The sequence below is a fragment of the Balaenoptera borealis genome (assembly GCF_965194805.1).
Source record: "Balaenoptera borealis genome assembly, chromosome: 8".
Classification (NCBI taxonomy): Eukaryota; Metazoa; Chordata; class Mammalia; order Artiodactyla; family Balaenopteridae; genus Balaenoptera; species Balaenoptera borealis.
Genome location: NC_138865.1, coordinates 42773924 through 42793996, shown reverse-complemented (window position 1 = coordinate 42793996; position 20073 = coordinate 42773924). Strand labels below are relative to the sequence as shown.

The following is a 20073-nucleotide window of genomic DNA, read 5'->3' as shown; positions in this document are numbered from 1 at the left end:
GCCAAACAGCTGGCATCTCACTTTTGCTCTTTACCTTTTCTCCTTTCTTCCTTCCTTCCTTCCAAAATAATGATTCTATGTCCAGAGGTACAGCAGCTGTCTAATGAGCATGAGTACAAGAGACCCACAATAGATGCTGGGGTGGAAAATTGAGTCTGATTCCTGATCCACTCAGTGGAAAGAGTGGGAAACTTGGGAGTCAACCTTGGACTCCCACCGCCATCTCACTTCCTTTGATTCAAGACACTTGATTCTACCCTTAAATAGCCTTCAAATTCACTTTCTTCTAACCACCCCACTAGCCCTGCATGGTTCAGGCCCGTGCCATGTCTTGCCTGGCTTACTGAACTGTCCTCCTGCTTCCACATCTACCCTTTCCAACCTGTTCTCTAACCTACTGTCACCATCTGTCAAACATGGAATACTTTTATGTTGATCCCTGATTAAAATAACACCAAGACGATTCTTCACTGCTTAGTGGATAAAGTCAAAGGTCCTTAGCCCCACAGACAGGCTCTTTATGATTTGGCTCGTGCCTTGCATTGATTATCACATACTATGAAAGTACATATTTCATCCATTTTGTGAACCAGGACCGTGTACCAAGCATTGCGCTTGAACTTTACATTTATTTAGTCCTCAGTATGTTTGTTCCTTCACATATTTGATAGCAATATTCTCATTTTACAGATGGGTCAACTGATTCTCAGAGAGGTTAAGTCACTTGCCCAAGAACACATGGCTAGTTTAAGTGGGGAAGGCCTGGATGTCAAAATTCTTTCCACCAAGGCAGGGCCTTGACATGAAAGAATGTACCATTCCCTCCCCCTTCCACCCCTGCCCCTCCACGTCTGGTTCCTCAATATTCCCCATCTACCCTAAATGAGCAGTCTTGTTGAAGAACCCAGCCAAAGCCAGTCTTGCCCCTGGGGCCAGAGGAATCCAGCCCCTGCTGCGGTGGGGAGGAGACAGGTTCTCCACACCAGTGTCAGCAAAGGACAGAATCGCCCAAAGCTGGAGCTGCTTCGCGGGCTGGGCGGCCTGATCCTCCCAGTCAAGGCCCCTCCTTCTCCTTGTTAGCTGGGTGTCGGGTGCGGGGATGGGGAGCCGGGGCTGGAGAGCCTTTATCCTTTGACCCAGCCGGCGTGGCTGGCACCACGGCCGTGTGGGAGTAGGATCCGGGCTCCAAGGCCACCCCCTCCAGGATCCAGAGCTGTAAGACCAGGGAGAAGGACTCTGGTGATTCCCCCAAGGCTCGAGCAAGACCCGGCTGAACACTAACTCAGCCTGGGCGCTGGTCCCGTGCAATGGAGCCCGCTTCGCTGCTAGAGCGCTTTTGCGCGCCACTGCCGCCCAGCGCGTGAACCCAGAGAGGTTGCGGGCAGGAGGACCCAGGAGGAGTGCAGCCCTCCGAGCCCTGAGAGCCTCGACGTTCTGAGACGGGCGGTAGGGGAATCTCTGGGAGCTGCTATAGGTCGGATCGGGTCACCCAGATCTGTAACTGGAGAAGGATCCAGGTTCCCGAGGGACATCTCCAGCTGGCACCTCTGGGCCTCGGACCGCGGACTCGGAGCCCAGGCTGTCCTGTGGGCAAACCGGCCCGAGTTCCAGTCTCCGGCACGCGGCAGCCTCGCACCACGGACCCTCCCGGGCACGGAGCATGTCCAGCCGCCTTACTCAGCTCTCACGGGCAGCGGCGGGACGAACTCTGGTCCCGACTGGACCCTGGGCAGCCTCTCCCCTGGGTTTAGCCCCCTCGCGCCCCCGCGCGTCCTTCTTTGTTTCTGAGCTTGCTCTGAAAGTGATGTAACGAGGCCAGACTCGCGCGCCGCTTTCCCTCTTTCCCAGACTAAGTCCTTCCTCCCTCCAGCACCCCGCGCTCTGCGCGCAGAGCTGGGTGCTGGCCTGCGCCGCCGCTCAGCTCCCAAAGCCCTGGAGACCGACGGGCACTGCTGGGAAAGACAGGCTCCCACGTCCCACCTCCTGGATGCAGAGTCAGTTGGAAAACCAGGCTTTCCTTCCAGAAACAAGGGAGAGAGCCGAGGAAACAGCTGCTGTGGAGGTTTCTAAGGAGACTCAAACTGGTTTTTTCCCCTGCTCCCGGGAGACGGCAGGAAACCTCAGGTACCGCGGTGACCCCAGTCTGGATGACTATATGAGAGAGAGGCAGGGGTTGCAATAGTAAGAAGGAGATAGATAAACAGAGAAAGAGAGAGAGCAACAGAAATAGAGGGAGAAACAGACAGAGACAGAGACCAAGACTGACAGACAGTAGAGTGTCAGACACAAAGAGTAAGAGAGATAGTTGGTGGGTGGGAAATGGACTTGGGTGCTTTTTGTTTTGTTTTGTTGTTTTGTTTTGTTTTGTTTTGTTTTTAACCCAGTGCGTTTTCCTCTGACAGTAGGGAGGAACATTGCTCCCTGGCTAGCAGGCAGTCCCCAACCTGGATGGAGTGAAAGATGCGGCCTGATGACATTAACCCGAGGACTGGGCTGGTTGTGGCCCTGGTGAGTGTCTTCCTGGTCTTTGGCTTCATGTTCACTGTCTCTGGGATGAAAGGAGAGACTCTGGGAAACATCCCCCTCCTGGCCATAGGGCCAGCCATCTGCCTCCCAGGCATCGCAGCCATTGCCCTGGCCAGGAAAACTGAGGGGTGCACCAAGTGGCCCGAGAATGAGCTGCTATGGGTCCGCAAGTTGCCCTGCTTCCGGAAACCCAAGGACAAGGAGGTGGTGGAACTGCTGAGGACCCCTTCAGACCTGGAGTCGGGCAAGGGGAGCTCAGATGAGCTGGCGAAGAAGGTGGGCCTCAGGGGGAAGCCCCCCCTCCAAGGGCAGGACGAGGTGCCTATGACCAGCTCCATCACCACCCCCACACCCACGGAGGAAGGAGAATGCCAGAGCCGGGTCCAGAGCGGGCATCGGGAGGAGCCATGCAGATACCTGGATGGCTACTGTCCCTCAGGCAGTTCCCTCACCTACAATGCCTTGGATGCCAAGTGCTCAGCCTGGGACAGGTCTGAGTGCCCTGAGCCCGAGGACAGCATCTTCTTTGTGCCCCAGGACAGTATCATCGTTTGCTCCTACAAGCTGAACAGCCCCTATGACAGATACTGTTGTTACATCAATCAGAGCCAAGGCAGATGGGACCATGAAACGATAGTCTAAGCTTTGCATACAAGGGTTGCTGTGTTGAAAGCAATATGACCATACTCAGCTCTCAATGGAAGGAAACTGCCCTGCTCCAACAGCCTTCACACTGTTAGAAACTGACCTGGTATGTGATGGGTGTGCAAGCCTCCGGTGCCTGAGAGCCATGTAAATAGGCATGTTGGGGACACATTTTAGGGAAGGATGATGAAGGTTAAGGACACTTGAAGAGGCAGTGGGTAGGAAAGGAAGCAGTTCCAATTGCTTTTAAACAATTTAAACCATGTTGGATGTTTTGTAAAATAACCCAGAAAGTGCTACCGAGTACCTGCTGAAAGCAAGATAAATCTAGAGTGGGCTGCAGATACCAGGCATGAAATGATACGTGGACTATTCATAGGGAAACTGAGCTGCTTTCGGTCTAAAGAAATTGAATGAAAAAACAATTCAATGCTTCATTGTATGAAATGATTTTTGTCTGGTGAAGCTTTTCACACTTAGTATTTGCTGAAAGAAAAAAAAATTAAGATAGAATAGCTACAAACCTCCTAAGGTGCAATGGCTACTGGAGAAAGGGGAGTTAAAGACAGCTGAATTATGTAATTGAGTTTTATGGTATTATCTTCAGACAAGACCAGGAATTTTAAGTAAAGCAAAATAAGTGTGACCAGTTGTGTGAAAAACTAACATTTTTAGATGGTTATGTTACTTCTGAAACTCTTCATTTAATTTGACTTACAGGGTCTTTATCTGAAGTTTTTTTAGCATTTACTCATTCAAGTATAGTTTCCTCATCAGGTGCAATATGACTTGATGTAATATTTTCATAGATTAGAATTTGTTTTCATCAAGTCAAAATGGATTTTAGATATATATACAAGTGTCTTTAACGTTTCTGGGAGATGTTATTACTATTCCTATATGCCTTTTAAAATTTGAAGACTGTGACATCAATACCATTAGTCTTGAACTTTATGCAGAATTTACATGAAATGCAATGGTTAAATTTCTGAAAATGTCATTATTTGTACACTTGTTCAACACTCCCAAAGCCTGTAAATGCCAATGAAACAAGAGTTACTCCACTAGATTTAACTAAAGCCCAGTTTTTATTATGTTCACCTGATCAGTGAACATTACATGACAAAGGTCTGTTTTATTTAATTTTTTGCTGCTGAGAAAAAAAAATCACAATGGGATCCTAAAATGTATTTCCTATTTCATTTGCTCACTGGCAATCAACTAAAATACCATTTGATCCCTGTTGAAGAGAAAAATTATATATAGAAATGGTGGTATATTTCATTTTGAAGATCAGGATAACTTTGCATCCTTCAAAGAATGATTTATTTTTAATGATTGTATAGTTTCAGCCACTTTCTCCCGAAAGGGGAATTGAGGACAAAAATTTTGGGCATACCTCTTTTGCGTATTTCAGATCCAACTCTGCAATTCTTTAAGTGTGGCATTTATTCTGTCTTAAGAGTTGTGCCCTTAAAAATCACAATTTTCTAATCAAATTCAACATCAAAATTGTAATTTATTTTAGTGTGACTTAAATGTTGGAAAATGAGATGTGTGATCCTGAGCAAATTTTACCTTCTTGCACCTCAGTCCCTGAAATGGGAAAAGTGGGACTGACTGACACCAGATTATTTCTATCATTCATTCCCAGTTTGAATATTCTATGGCATTATGTCAAAGGCACTTTATATTTTGCCAGGAAATGAATTACAGCAAAATGCATGCCAAGGTTATGCAATTCATAATAACAATTATGCAACATGGATTGAATTCTTGTTGCTATTCAAAAGAATTTTGTAGATGTATGAAAGCAGATTTGTTTTATTACCAAATATTATTTATTCAACAAAATATACTTCTGGGAATAAAATGAAGATGTTAAGGGCAAAATATTTTTAAGAAGAAAATTTTCAATATTGGTATACCCCAAATAATCAAATACATACCCTTGTACTAAATGTAATTTACTTTGGATTTGGAATGGAGGGAAAATAGTTTCCTAAAATCACAATACCTCTTAATAATTCTACTGCATTTTGAAATATGGAAATCATGTTTCTACGAAGGTAAAAATTATTGGATAACTCTTAGGAATAAAAATCTTCTCTAATTTGTCACTTGTGGACATCTTTAGAGGTGAGGAGATAGCAAGACATCAGAGAGAGATGTTCACGCAGACTCAGCAAATTCTACACAGGGTCTGAAAAGAGATGGTTGTAGTGTCAGGTATGGTTTGGGGTTTGGAAAAGTTACTTTCTGATCTCTTCAGTTCAAACTCCTTGATACCATACACACACACACTCCAATTTCCAAATCCAAAGTCAACTACTAGTTTAGAGAGATAAGGTATTTTATCACATTTTCAAGTCCTATTTCAGAAGAAACTTTAAGTTTCTTTTTCCATCTACCTACTTAAGATCCTTAAAGTAGCTAAGTATGCATTTGAGGGAATTTTCTGCAGTGCTAACAAAATGGTGTGCAAGTGCTGAGCTGGGAGGCTTAACTTTGACTAGAAAGAATAAACTGTGTGATTGTGTGTGTGAATTCTTCTTAACATCTTATATTAAGCCACCCCCACCTAACACGAAGCAAGGTAGCCTAGTGCCCCACATCAACACTTGTTAAGTGCTATTCAGGGTAAAACTGTTATTCTTTTGAACAGAGGTGGAAGAGAGGAGAAAGGGGTCTGAGCCCTTTAGAGGAAAGCAGAGCAGGCAGTTCATTCCAATCAACAGTGTTAGCAAATGGTTAACATGAACGGAACCGACATGAGTATTGTTCCTGGTATCCTTTAAGAGCATTCAGACAGATATAAATTTAACTCAGTATTGGTTATTTTTTTATTTTCTGTTAATCCAAATAGTCATTTCAACTTGATTTTAAATAGGCATTTTATTTTTGAAGTCTTCTCTACTGAATTTCTCTTGCTCTATATTCCTATTTATATTGTACACGGTATTCTTTTTCCAAACTATTTCTTGATTCCAAAGTGTGAATGTAGCCAAGATAGCTAAGCTGGAGCTTATTTAAACAACTGTTTCGAAATTTAGTTTCCACTGCAATCATGGCAAACGAAATCCAGATACAGTCAAGTTCAGGCTCTCTTCCAAGCCCTACTAACCAGCTCCTTTGAGAATGTTTTCAATAGTATGGATCTTAATAGCCATGGGGCTGGCAAATGTAGAGAAGGAAGATTCATTCTTTGAAATATTTTTCCCTTTTGTTATCTCAAACCTCTACTTATTTATTAATATCTCCTTCCTGTATCTACAGCATCATTTATTTGGTGAATTTGCTGCTTTACTAGTATTTTATAACATTAAAGAAAATGTTTTTGAAAATCCACAGTCCCACTATCCTAACAGAACTACTATATTTCCACTTTAGTATTGATATACCTTCCAGGCCTCCCCCACCTTACATATTATAAACGTGCTTTTTTTCTTTTCTCTTTTAGTTATATCCTAAATACGTTTTCATGTTTCTATGCAGTGTTCCTAATTATCACTTAACAATTGTGTAATATGCCATTTTAGTGAAGTACCATAATTTATCATGCTGTTCCTTACTGTTAGCCAAATATCGAGTGTTATAGATGGTTTCGTTGTTTTTTCTTTTTTCTATTGTTGGTAACACAGCTACACTATTTGTCATTTGCTCATAGAGGTGAAAATTTACATTTGAAAAGCTCTCTCCTTATAGGTGAGAGTGAGGAGGCAGAAATGTGTAAATGGATCAAATGCTCAAATTGTTGGTTTTTTCTTCACTCAGATAGATGCAAGACATAGGCTAAGAAACAAAATGATGCTTCTTCAAAAGGTCCCACATCAGGACCAAAGCCAGTATTTTTAAGAGTGAGATGAGACAGAGCCAGTATTTTTAAGAGTGAGATGAGACAGAGCCAGTATTTTTAAGAGTAAGATGAGACATTTCCCCAGTTAAGATACTACTCGTGTGTAACTCAAACTCAGATTACAGTGGTGTCAATCTTCAAGAGCATAATGTTGAATAAGCAAAATGAAAAACAGATGTAGACGTAGACAATAATAATTACTTCATAATATTTTGAAAGCATTTTCTTAAAGTATCTCATCATATATTTTATAATATATTTAATATGTATGTATATTGTTACCTATTAGTGACTTTCAAATGAACTGAATTTCAGGAATTCAATAGACTCTATCCATGAGTTTTCTATGTTTCAGTTCCTCACTGGAAAAATTAAACTGAAGTTGGAGATGTGGATAAATGCTTGGTTCATCCAAATATCTCAATAAAGGATTGAATTCCATTTAGCCTCTTGTCCAGATAACGTAAAATCATGTAAACATCACTGAGCTAGAGATCATGTCTTTGATTTCTTACCGCCTGCAGGGTCCCTCACTGCATGGACACCCCACAACAAAAGAAGTTTATGCATGATGCTGTCCAGATACTCACACAAATAGCTGGGCACTGATATTAGATCTCCATGGTCTTTGGCAAGTTATCCTTGGGCCTGACCCTGGTTAGAGATCCTTTATTTTTCCCTTTATTCCTCCTCCTGACCCCATGATAGAGCCTGCAGACTTGGTATCCTCGATGACAGAACGAGGCTTAGTGTGCTTTATCCAAAATAAGGTACAGAGTTACAGAAGGACATAAATCTATTAAAACATCTCTTGCGCTGCTCTTTGACAAATCTATCCTTAGAAAGTTAAACATAACAAATATTTTGCAATTGATCACTTTCTTATTTTTCATGGTAATGAACTATTGAATGTGAGACAACTCTAGTCTGAGACAAGACCACATCTGTTTAGAAGAATTAAGCTTTTGAAAAATTACCTGCCTGTAATTCAACATGAAAAGTATGGACAACTACTTCATTGTAAGTGATTAGACCAACTCACAAAGGCCCACCTGGCCCTGTGCTCTTCCATCCTAACCTCCCAGCCTCCACAGCAGATCTCTTTGGCTGTTCCCTGACTCTGCCCTGTAGCTGACCACCCTGAGCCTTCGCCCCAACAATCTTCTCTGCCTCAGATGCCCACTCTGTCTTGGCCCCTCTGCTGCTTAATGCCCTAACATCCTTCAAGGGGCAGCTGCCACATCTTCCACAATCCTTCAGATTTTCCCACTCAGAACTAACACTTCTATTATTCTCTGGTCTGACAACATCTCCACCATTTATCATTGTGCATGTTAGTTGAGTATGTATTTGTCTCTCCAACTACAGTGTAAGCTTTTTGAGGGCAGGAGCCACATTTTATTCATCTTTCCACTCCACTCCCCCCACCCCGGGGCACATACACACTCTGCCTTGCTCAGTGAAAACTCTCAATTGCAACATTTGGGTCACTCTCAAAGCCTACTTCCCCTTTCTAGCAGGAAAAAAGAAACAACTCTACCTTGTTGATTTGAATTAAATCAAATTGAATATAGTCAGCAACAATGTGGGTTAAAATAAGCTTCTGTGGGTTGGGACCCTAACTTTTATTTAGCATATTGTTTCTCTGGGGAAACCACACCTTACATAACAAGGAGGAGAAAGAGATAAACCTTTCTGGAACAGCTTCTCCTCCGTCCATGGCTGACCTGACTCTTCACTGCCTGCCTTCTTCTGTGAGTCATGGGCCGTACTGCACATGTGACAAGAACCGGTGGTCCCAAGACCACTTGACAACTGAGCTTTTGAATTCCTGACCAGAAAGAAGGTGAATCAATGTACTTGGGGTAATCCTGTAAGTAGGTCAACAAAAAATAATTCCAGCTTTGACTATTGTCTCGCTATTATGCTTCCATCCAATAATTCTTAACAGGACCTTCAAGGCCACCTGGGTATTCTCTTGGTCAGTCTCAGGGTGCCAAGTTGCAGACCCTCACCCCCACCTCTTCTGAAGCTTCCATTCTTTGTAAAGGCTGTGAGATGCTCAGAGACTGTGGTTGGTGGTTTAGAGAAGCCCTGGCTTATTCTGGAGCAAGATGATCACATTGTTCAGCAATTCCCCTGAGCAGTATTTGAGACCAGTCTTAATAACTTCTGACCCACACAATTTGTCCTGTGAATTTCCCAAATTATCTGACTAGCTAAAAGTGGGATTTAATTTGAGATACTCTTTTTCTTGACCACGCGAACATCAGGTCTCCTTTAACAACGGCAAGAAGGACCTCCTTTGAATGTGAGTGGGGAAGGGGGCAGCAAAGGGAGAGCATGGCTATGGAATTGTCAGCACAGGGAGAAGGGCCAACAGTCCCTGATTAAGCCCATCACTGCTGAGGCATACACCCCCTCCATCCCTTGACATCACCACTTCTCATCTCTAACAGTCATAAATACTAGAAAATGTACTAGAGGATACACCAAACAGAAATGTTTTAAAAACAAAAAGAGTAAAAGGAAAAGGTGAGCAAATTTGGATACATTTTTTAAATGGCTAAGAAAAGAAATACACTTAAGAGTGTATTCCAATAAGGGCCAAATTTAGCTAAAAATATCCTGCTGGGCTGAGTTAAAAGGAATATAAAATAGTATCCAATAAATAAGAACAAATTAGTTTAAAAATTACCCAATAATAGACAAACAAGTATAATAAAAACTAGGAAGTTAAAGGAGCATCAAGTGAATGCTATTAGCCAAAGTATTAGAAATGTAAAGATAGTAAAATTAAATAATTTTAAATTTGTAAATTCAGCCAACATGTCCCACTGAAAGAAGAATGGGATTTCAGATGCGAGCAGTTATACCAAGGCCAGGACTAAGAGCCCAACAACATGTGCTCAGCTGAGGCAAAGACAGGCAAGGAACAGGGCTGGGCTCACTTCTCCTCCCAGATAGGACCTCCCCAAAGCAGGCTCTCATCCTTCAGGTGGCAAAAATATACAGCCCAGAACTGCCACTCCCACAACAAGCCTGAGGTCCCTCCAAAGCTCACCTCTCACTCTCCAAGCATTAGAATAGAGACCAGCAGCAAACACATTTAGGGGCAATGGGCAACATGGCCCTATGGAGGTCCTAGCTCTTGTCAGCCTTGCCTGGTCTCTGTCCTCCCCATCTCCCCCTTCCACAAGCCAGCCCAGCATCCATTCCTTCACTCAACAAGTCCTGGTTAAGGGGTGGGTATGAGTCGGGCTCTGTGCTGGGCCTGGGATGCAGCAGTGAACAGAACAGACCAAGCTCCTATCTTCATGACAGTCTCGGCCTAGCAAGAGGAGGCTGGTGAGCAAAGTGATGGTGTCAAGGGCTGAGATAAGGTTGTTACAGCAGCACTTGGCAGGCACACCTAACCCTCACCTTGTTGGGGGAAGGTAGTGAGCAAGAAAGATGTCTACAATGATCCTACATCCCATTCCAATGTGTATGTGTGTGTGACAGGGTCCTCATATATCCAAGCAATTCTCCAGTATCAGCTGGGTGTCCTAAAACTCAACTCAATTCTGACAGTATCTACCCAGAGACAGCATCAGATCCCACAGGTTAAGGGCTCAGTCCTACAAGACTGCCCCTGCTTCCACTTCAGATGTCAGAAACCAGCCCAGGTTGTCACTTGTCCTTCTGATCAAGCTGCTACAGATTGGAGGTTCCAAGGACCCCCTCTTGGGTTCAATTAATTTGCTAGAGAGGCTCACAGAATTCAGAGAATCATTTTACTTAGTAGATCACTGGTTTATTATAAGAGGATATTACTCAGGAACAGTCAGATGGAAGAGATGCATAAGGCAAAGTACGGGGAAAGGATGTGGAGCTTCTATGATCTCTCAGAGAGTACCGCTCTCCCAAACCTCCACATGTTCACCAACCTGGAAGCTCTCCAAATCCCATCCTTTTGGGTTTTTATGGAGGCTTCATCACTTAGGCATGATTAATTAAATTATTGGCCATTGGTGATTGAACTCAACCTCCAGCCCCTCTCCCTCTCCCCTCCCCAGAGGTCAGAGGGGTGGGACTGAAAGTTCTAACCCTCCAATCACATGATTGGCTCCCCTGGCAACCAGCCACCATCCTTAGGTGACCTAGGAGCTTTCCAAAAGTCACCTCATTAACTTAATGAAAGACATCTTTATGGTGCTCACTTAGGAAATTCCAAGGGTTTTAGGAGCTCTGTGACAGAAACCACAATATCACAGATCATAGAGGGAAAATGTCTGACATGAGACCTGAAGAATGAGTAGGAGGTAGCTGACTAAAGGAAAGAGGGAAAGAGTGTTCTGAGCCAAGAAAACAGTACATATGAAGACCAAGAGGGGACAAAGAGAATGATACACGTTTGTTTGGAGAAATGCAAAGGATCACCAGATGGCTGGAGAGGGGGCCAGGTGGGGAAGGACAGGTCATGGGTTGAGACTCTCCTCCCCTACATTAAGGCTTTGCTGGCTCCAGAGACCCCCATGCTGGGCTGTCAGAGATGGAAGAAAGCTTAGAGATAATCCATCGGCTTCTTATTTCACAGAGAAAGAATCCCTGGCCAGCCTGCTTGTCTCCAGCACAACATAAGGAAGGAAGATTAGACTCACCTTGACTAGAGCTTACAGGTTTAACTGAATTCTACTGTAAGAAGAATTAATTCAACAAGCAACTGTTTGGTTTGGTTGCTATTAAAGGGTGAGGTTCCTTTCCACTCGGGGACAAATAACTAATGAGAGTAAGCAGTCCCCCTTTCCAAACTGTTGTTTTGCTGTTGCATGGACTAAAATAACTTGGCGCTCTTAAACAAAAATATCTGATATAAACCCAGCTTCTAAAATCACCATCTCTGTGATACTTACTATGATTATAGACAGATTGATACATGGGAAAATTTTTTCCATCGTGGTCAAGCCAAAAATAATCATGATGTTAACCAGATTTACATCTCTATGATCAAAATTTTCTCTGCCTCCAAATGTCCCTAATTTTCACCTTACTTCATCTGCCTGGAACTCAGGTCCTTTGTACCTCCCAGCACAGATACATCTATCATTGTCAACGAGTGTCCCATCGAATGTTAGTTCCTTGAGAGGTGAATATATGTTACAGAATAAAAGGTTTTGATAGTCAGATAGTTTGGGAATTGCTGGGTTAAACCAAGATAAACATATTTTTTTACTGTCTGTATCCCTAACACTCAGAATAGGACCTAGTCCAGAGTGGGCACTAAATCAGTACTTGTTGAATGAGTGAACGTAGGATTCCATAAAGCCATTTACTCACGTGCTCTGTGACATCCAAGAAGGGGACTCAGTATGCAGCATTCCCCTGGGGCTTCCCTCGGGACTAGCATTCAGTGAAACATACTTTGTGAAATCTTGCCCTAATTCCTAAATCTTGAAGCACTAATCCTGACTAAGAAGCCAAATTTTCAGAAATCAGAAAGAATGAAGGGTCAAAGGAAAGAGGGGGAAGTTACATAACCCCCAGAATTACCCTCATTTTCTTGGCCCTTGCCCTTTACCCATGAGCAGTCTCCCCAATAAACTGTGCTTCCCTCCACAGGGAGAATTTGGGTAATCAGGGCAAAGATGTATCTGCCAGACATATTTTACCTCCAGATGTTAACTTTCCAGGTCCCCAGGTTTGCCCAACGAGGGTTGCCAGGTCCTGCCTTCAGCTCCAAAATTGAATTGGTCCTAGATACCAGAAACTGGTGAGGAGTTTTGATAAGAGTTCTAAGAAGCTTTATGATGCAGAAGTAGTGTTACAGAACCAGCAACCCATGGGAAATTGTAATCCCAGCCTTCCCTATTCCCACCCCAGAAGACCTTGAACCAGCATTCTCACCTTCAACCAAGACCTGAGCAAACGGTGCTTTGTGTCCACCTAGAGGGGTGGGATAGGGTGGGTGGGAGGGAGATGCAAGAGGTAGGAGATATGGGAACATATGTATATGTATAGCTGATTCACTTTGTTATATAGCAGAAACTAACACACCATTGTAAAGCAATTATAGATGTTAAAAAAAATTAAAAACAAACAAAAATGACCTGAGTAAATACCATCAAGGTAGGCCAGTGGTTCTCAAACTCTAGCATACATCAGAGTCACCTGTATGGCTTGTTAAAATGCAGATTGCTGGGACCTACCCCAGAGTTTCCTATTCAGTGGAATTTACAGTTCTGAGAAATTCTCAGGTGATGCCAATGATGCTAGTCCCTGGTTGCTTCCTCACCACTACATATGCTTTCAAATGTTTTTTTCTTTTCACTTGTCAGTACATTCATTTAAAAAAATTTTTATTTTATATTGGAGTACAGTTGATTAACAATGTTGTGTTAGTTTCAGGTGTACAGCAAAGTTATTCAGTTATACATATGCATGTATTGGGTTGGCCAAAAAGTGCCTTCGGTTTTTAAGTAAGAATAAGACACATTTTTCATTTTCGCCAAGAACTTTATTGGACAATGTATTCACTTCTGTTCCACTACTGTCTGCCATTTTTCAGGCAACTTCATAATTCCATCTTCCCAAAACTTTTTATCTTTATGAGCAAAGCACTGATCTAGGTGCCTTTTACAGTCTTCCAGGGAATTGAAATTTTTTCCATTAAGAGAAATTTGTAAAGACCGAAATAAATGGAAATCCAAAGCTGCAATGTCTGGTGAACATGGAGGATGAATCAGAACTTCCCAGCCAAGCTGTAACAGTTTTTGCCTGGTCATCAAAGAAACATGTGGTCTTGCATTATCCTGATGGAAGATGATGCATTTTCTGTTGACTAATTCTGGACACTTTTCATCGAGTGCCGCTTTCAGTTGGTCTAATTGGGAGCAGTACTTGTTGGAATTAATCGTTTGGTTTTCCAGAAGGAGCTCAAAATAGAGGACTCCCTTCCAATCCCACCATATACACAACATCACCTTCTTTGGATGAAGACTGGACTTTGGTGTGGTTGGTGGTGGTTCATTTCACTTACCCCAAGAACTCTTCTGACCCACATTATTGTACACTACCCACTGTTCATCGCCCATCACAATTTGTTTTAAAAACAGAATGTTTTCATTACGTTTAAGTAGAGAATCACATGCGGAGATAAGGTCAAGAAGGTTTTTTTCACTTAACTTATGTGGAACCCAAACATCAAAGCGATTCACATAATCAAGCTGGTACAAATGATTTTCAACGCTTGATTTGGCTATTTTGAGTATGCTGTCTATCTCCCGTGTGGCATAACATTGATTGTTCTCAATTAATGTCTCGATTTGATCGCTATCAACTTCAACTGGTCTACCTGACTGTGGAGCACCATCCAGCAAGAAATCTCCAGCACGAAACTTCGCAAACCACTTTTGACATGTTCGATCAGTCACAGCACCTTCTCCATACACCGCACAAAACTTTTTTTGTGTTTCAGTTGTGTTTTTACCTTTCTTGAAATAATAAAGCATAATATGCTGAAAATGTTGCTTTTTTCTTCCATCTTCAATATTAAAATGGCTACACAAAAACTCACCAATTTTGATAAGTCTTTTTTTAAATGCACACTGACATGACAGCTGTCACATACAATCTAACAAAATTGTTTCCAATGAAGTTAAAGACAACTAAGTGCTACTAGAGCCATCCTACGGAAAAAAACGAACGAACCTTTTGGCCAACCCAATATCTATTCTTTTTCAAATTCTTTTCCTATTTAGGTTATTATAGAGTATTGAGCAGAGTTCCCTGTGCTATACAGTAGGTCCTTGTTGGTTATCTGTTTTGAATATAGCAGTGTGTACATGTCAATTGATTTTAAAGCCACAAGCCCAATGTAGAGCCAAGGGTCCAGCTATGGCCATGCAGTAGAATTTGGATATAATGCGTGGTACACAATAGGCACTCAGTAAATAATTTGATATAGTTAATGAATAATTATTTATCTAATCCCTAAGACTGAGGTTCTACTTTGGGGAAGTGTACCCTTCCTTCCCTGAGGTAACTAGAGCCCAGTCCTTTACCCGAACTTGCTCTGCTGGGCTTGTGAACCCCTCCCTGCCTGTCTCCAGATCTTGCAGAGGCCATGTGCCTATAAGCCAGACCTTTTGACTAGCAACAGAAGATATGAGGGCGCCCAAGTGGGACAGGCCCTTTTTGGACCCTTGAATTTAGACTCATGGCCTGCCTGGTGAAAGCCAACTCCATCATGGTCCAGTTTGTCCCAACCATTCCTGGTTGATTGCTCTCCCTGCCAGACCACTCCTGAGCTCCTAGCAGGACCCTGGCTGAAGCTTCACAGCCATGATGGGATCACAGGACAGGAATCTAAACCAGATTCCAATACAACTTTGAAATAGAGACTTAGACTAGAGATCCTGGAAGCTTTCCCAATCAGCCAGAATAAGGAATGGTTAACTTTATTATTTTCTTTTGTACTATTTTAATCAGACTCTAATGGCTAATTTCATTCTTCCCTCTCTGTGACTCGTATTTGTGAACTGTGTGGAAGAGAAAATTGTACTATGGACCTGGGAGTGCAATATATTCAGGCTCTGATGGATGATGGGGGAAGTAAATTCCAAGAATAAAGATTTTTCTAAGAAATTCAGAAAGAGAAATTAAAATCTATTGCTTATCAATACCCCAACACTTTAATATTCTCCACAATTCCACATTATTGAGGAAGTCCAGGTAGCTGCCTGTGTATAGGCATCTGATAGAAGAATGACCCATCTGTGCTAAACCACAGCCTTCCTACTCCTTTTCTGTTGCAGCTTCTATCACTGTTTCCCTTGGAAACCAAAGGAGCAACTGCCTGCAGAAACATCTCTCTCTCTCCTCACTCATGAGTCCCAAGTACTAGCAGCCTGTTTTCTTCCTCATTGAAAACATCTGATGTTGGGGGATGGCGTGCATGTGGGGGACAATATAAAATTATTACTACACTGGGTCAGACATGTTGTGCATTCCATCTAGGATTCTTTCTTGGATGCTTTCACTTTTCCTCTTCATTTTATGATACATCATCAATTTCTTCTCTGTGTTGTAATAATTTGTGCACACAAATCTTCTCCACTAGATCTTAGGCTATTTAAAATCTAGGAAAGACGTGGGTTTCTTTTTGGCATTCCAAACAGAGCCCTAGCAAAGCCCTTTGCTTGATAAAAGTGAGCTTAATTATGTAATTATTGATTAATATGATTTTAACCCAGTGATGAAAGTTTTAGCATCCATCAATGAGTCTTGCCTGAAGTGATTATTTCTTCAGTAGTTACTAAATATTCATTTTTCTTCCCTCATTCCACTTTCATCAGTTAGAATTCTACCTTAAGAAACAACTCTTCGGGACATCCCTGGTGGCGCAGTAGTTAAGAATCCGCCTGCCAATGCAGGGGACACGGGTTCGATCCTTGGTCCGGGAAGATCCCACATGCCGCAGAGCAACTAAACCCATGAGCCACAACTACTGAGCCTATGCTCTAGAGCCCACGAGCCACAACTACTGCAGCCCACGCACCTAGAGCCCGTGCTCCGCAACAAGAGAAGCCACCGCAGTGAGAAGCCTGCACACTGCGATGAAGAGTAGCCCCTGCTCGCCGCAACTAGAGAAAGCCCGTGTGCAGCAATGAAGATCCAATGCAGCCAAAAATAAACATATAAATAAATAAAATTTTTTAAAAAAGTAAAGTGTTGGAGGAAGATATATCATGCTAAACTAATAAAAAGAAAGCTGGAGTAGCTATATTAATTTCAGACTTTGGAGCAAAGAAAATTATCAGGGACAAAGAGAGTGTTGTGGATTGAATTGTGTCCCCTCAAAATTCATATGTTGAAACCCTAAATCCCCAATATGACCATATTTGGATATAGGACATATAAAGAGATAAGTAGGTTAAATGAGGCCATAAGGGTAGGACCCTGATATGATAGGATTAGTGTCCTTCTAAGAAGAGACACCAGAGAGCTCGTTCTTTTTCTTTCTCCAAGTATGCTCAAAGAAGAGGGCTTGTAAAAACACAGCAAGAGGGCAGCCACCTGCAAAGCAGAGACAGAGGTCTCACCAGAAACTGACCACATTGGCACCCTGATCTCAGATTTCCAGCCTTCAGAACTGTAAGAAAATAAATATCTGCTGGTTAAGCCGCCAAGTCTATGGTATTCTGTTATGGTCCCATGCTAACTAAGATGGAGGGGTGTTACATAGTGATAAAGAGGTTAGTTCTCCAAGAAGAATAACAATTCTTAATGTGGATGTACCTAACAACATAGTGTTAAAATACATGAGTAGAAAACTAACAGAACTGCAAGGAGAAATAGATAAATCCACTACTATAGTTAGAGACTTACACCTCTCTATCAGAAATAGACAGATCCAGCAGGCAGAAAATCAGTAAGGACATACCTGAACTCAACAACATCATCAATCAACTGGATATAACTGACATCTATAGACTACTTCATCCAACAATGGTAAAATACACATTTGTCTTATGCTCACATGGAACATACACCAAGATACACCAGATTCTGGACCATAAAACACACCTTAACAAATTTTAAAAAACCGAAATCACATAATGTATGTTCTCAAACCACGATGGAATTAAACCAGAAATCCATAACTAGATAGCTGGAAAATCCCAAAATACATGGAGATTAAACAGTGTATTTCTAAATAACACATGGGCCAAAGAAGAAATCTCAAGAGAAATTTAAAAATATTTGGAGCTAAGTAAAATTAAAAACACACCTTATCAAAATCCGTGGAATGCAGTGAAAGCAGTGCTTTGAGGAAAATGTATAGAATTGAATGCATATACTAGAAAAGAAGATCTAAAATCAATAATCTAAGCTTATACCTTTAGAAATGGAGCATCAAATTAAATCCACAATAAGCAGTGAAAGCAGTGCTTTGAGGAAAATGTATAGAATTGAATGCATATACTAGAAAAGAAGATCTAAAATCAATAATGTAAGCTTATACCTTTAGAAATGGAGCAGCAAATTAAATCCAAAATAAGCAGAAGAAAAGAAACAATAAAAATTAGAGCAGAAATCAATGAACTTAAAAAACAAGAAATCAACAGAGAAAATTAATGAAACCAAAAGCTGATTCTTTGAAAAGATCAATAAAATTGATAAGCATTTAGCCAGGCTAACTAAGGAAAAAAGAGAGAGAACACAAATTACTAATACCATAAATGAAAGAAGGGATATCACTATAGATCTCATGGACATTAAAAGGATAATAAATGAATGTTATGAACAATTGTATGCTCACAGATTGGATAACCTAGATGAAACGAACCAATTCCTTGACAGACAATTTGCCAAAACTCACACAATATGAAATAGACAATATTAATAGGCCTATATCTATTGAAGATATTGAAACAACAAATAATAACTTTCTAAAATAGAAAGCCCCAGGCCCACATGGGTTCACTGATAAATTCTTCAAAACATTAAAGGAAGAATTATACCAATTCTCTACAATATCTTTCAGTAGGCAGAAGCAGAGGGAATACTGCCTAAATCATTCTATGAGGCAAAATTACCCTAATACCAAAATCAAAGACTTTAAAAGAAAACTATAGACCAATACCTCTCATGAACATAGATGCAAAAATACTCAACAAAATATTAGAGCATATCTTATCCAACAATGTATGAAAAGACTTATACATCACAACCAAGTGGGATTTATCCTAGGTATACACAGCTGGTTCAACATTAAAAAATCAATTAATATAATCCATCACATCAACAGGCTAAAGAAGAAAAATCAGATGATCATATCAGTAGGTGCAGAAAAAGCATTTGACAAAATCCAACACTCATTCATGATAAGCACACACAAATGGGGTTGGGGGGATTTCCGTAGCTTGACAAAGAACATTCACAAAAAACCTACAGCTAACATCATACAGTTAACATGTCACCATCGCTAATGGTGAGAAACTAGAAGCTTTCCTGTTAAGATCAGGAACAAGGCAAGGATGTCCCCCCTTACCACTCCTTTTCAACACTGTACTGTACTGGATGACCTAGCTAATGCAATAAGACAAAGAAAGGAAATAAAAGGCACACTGACTGGAAAGAAAGAAATAAAACTGTCATTGTTCACAGATGACATGATTGTCTATGTAGAAAATCCAAAAGAATTGACAAAAAAACTCCCAGAACTAATAAACTATTATAGCAAGATTACACAATACAAAGGTAATCTATAAAAGTTGATCACTTTCTTATATACCAACAATGAATAAGTGGAATTTGAAATTAAAAATGCAATATTGTTTGCATTAGCACCCAAAGAAATGAAATTCTAAAGCATAAATCCAGCAAAATATGTATAAAATCTACATGAAGAAAATTATACAACTTTGATGAAGAAAATCAAAGAACTAAATAAATGGAGAGACAGTCCCTGTACAAGGATAAGAAGACTCGGGACTTCCCTGGCAGTCCAGTGGTTAAGACTCCATGCTACCACTGCAGGGGGTACGGGTTCAATCCCTGGTCAGGGAACTAAGATCCCACATGCCACATGGCAAGGCCAAAAAAAAAAAGGTTAAGAAGACCCAATGCTGTCAAGAGGTCAGTTCTTCCCAACTTACTCTATAGATTCAATCCATCCAAATCAAAATCCAGAAAGTTATTTTGTGGTTATTGACAAACTGACTCTAAAGTTTATATGGAGAAGCAAAAGACCCAGAATAGCCAACTCAATAGTGAAGGAGAAGAACGAAATCAGAGGACTGACACTACTTGACTTCAAGACTTACTCTAATTCTACAATAATCAAGACAGTGTAGTATTCGTGAAAGAATAGACAGATAGACCAATGGAACAGAATAGAGAGGCCAGAAATAGACCCCCATGAATACAGTCAACTGATCTTTGATAAAGGAGCAATAGTAATGCAAGGGAGAAAAGATAGAGTTTTCAAAAAATAATGCTGGAACAACTAGATATCCACATGCAAAAAAAAAAAAAAAAATCTAGACACAAACTGTATACCT

At 41.3% G+C, this 20073-nt stretch overlaps 2 protein-coding genes across 5 annotated transcripts in view; one reads left to right on the top strand and one right to left on the bottom strand.

The window, feature by feature from the left end:
- The window catches only part of LOC309633545 (uncharacterized protein), a 226224-nt gene that overhangs the window by 70432 nt on the left and 135719 nt on the right, over positions 1-20073 (bottom strand). The window lies entirely within an intron of this gene.
- TMEM215 (transmembrane protein 215) lies at positions 1847-17947 on the top strand. Its single transcript, XM_082402463.1, has 2 exons — positions 1847-2124; positions 2403-17947. Exon 2 carries the CDS (start codon positions 2461-2463, stop codon positions 3166-3168), a length of 708 nt encoding a protein of 235 aa, XP_082258589.1. The 5' UTR covers positions 1847-2124; positions 2403-2460; the 3' UTR covers positions 3169-17947.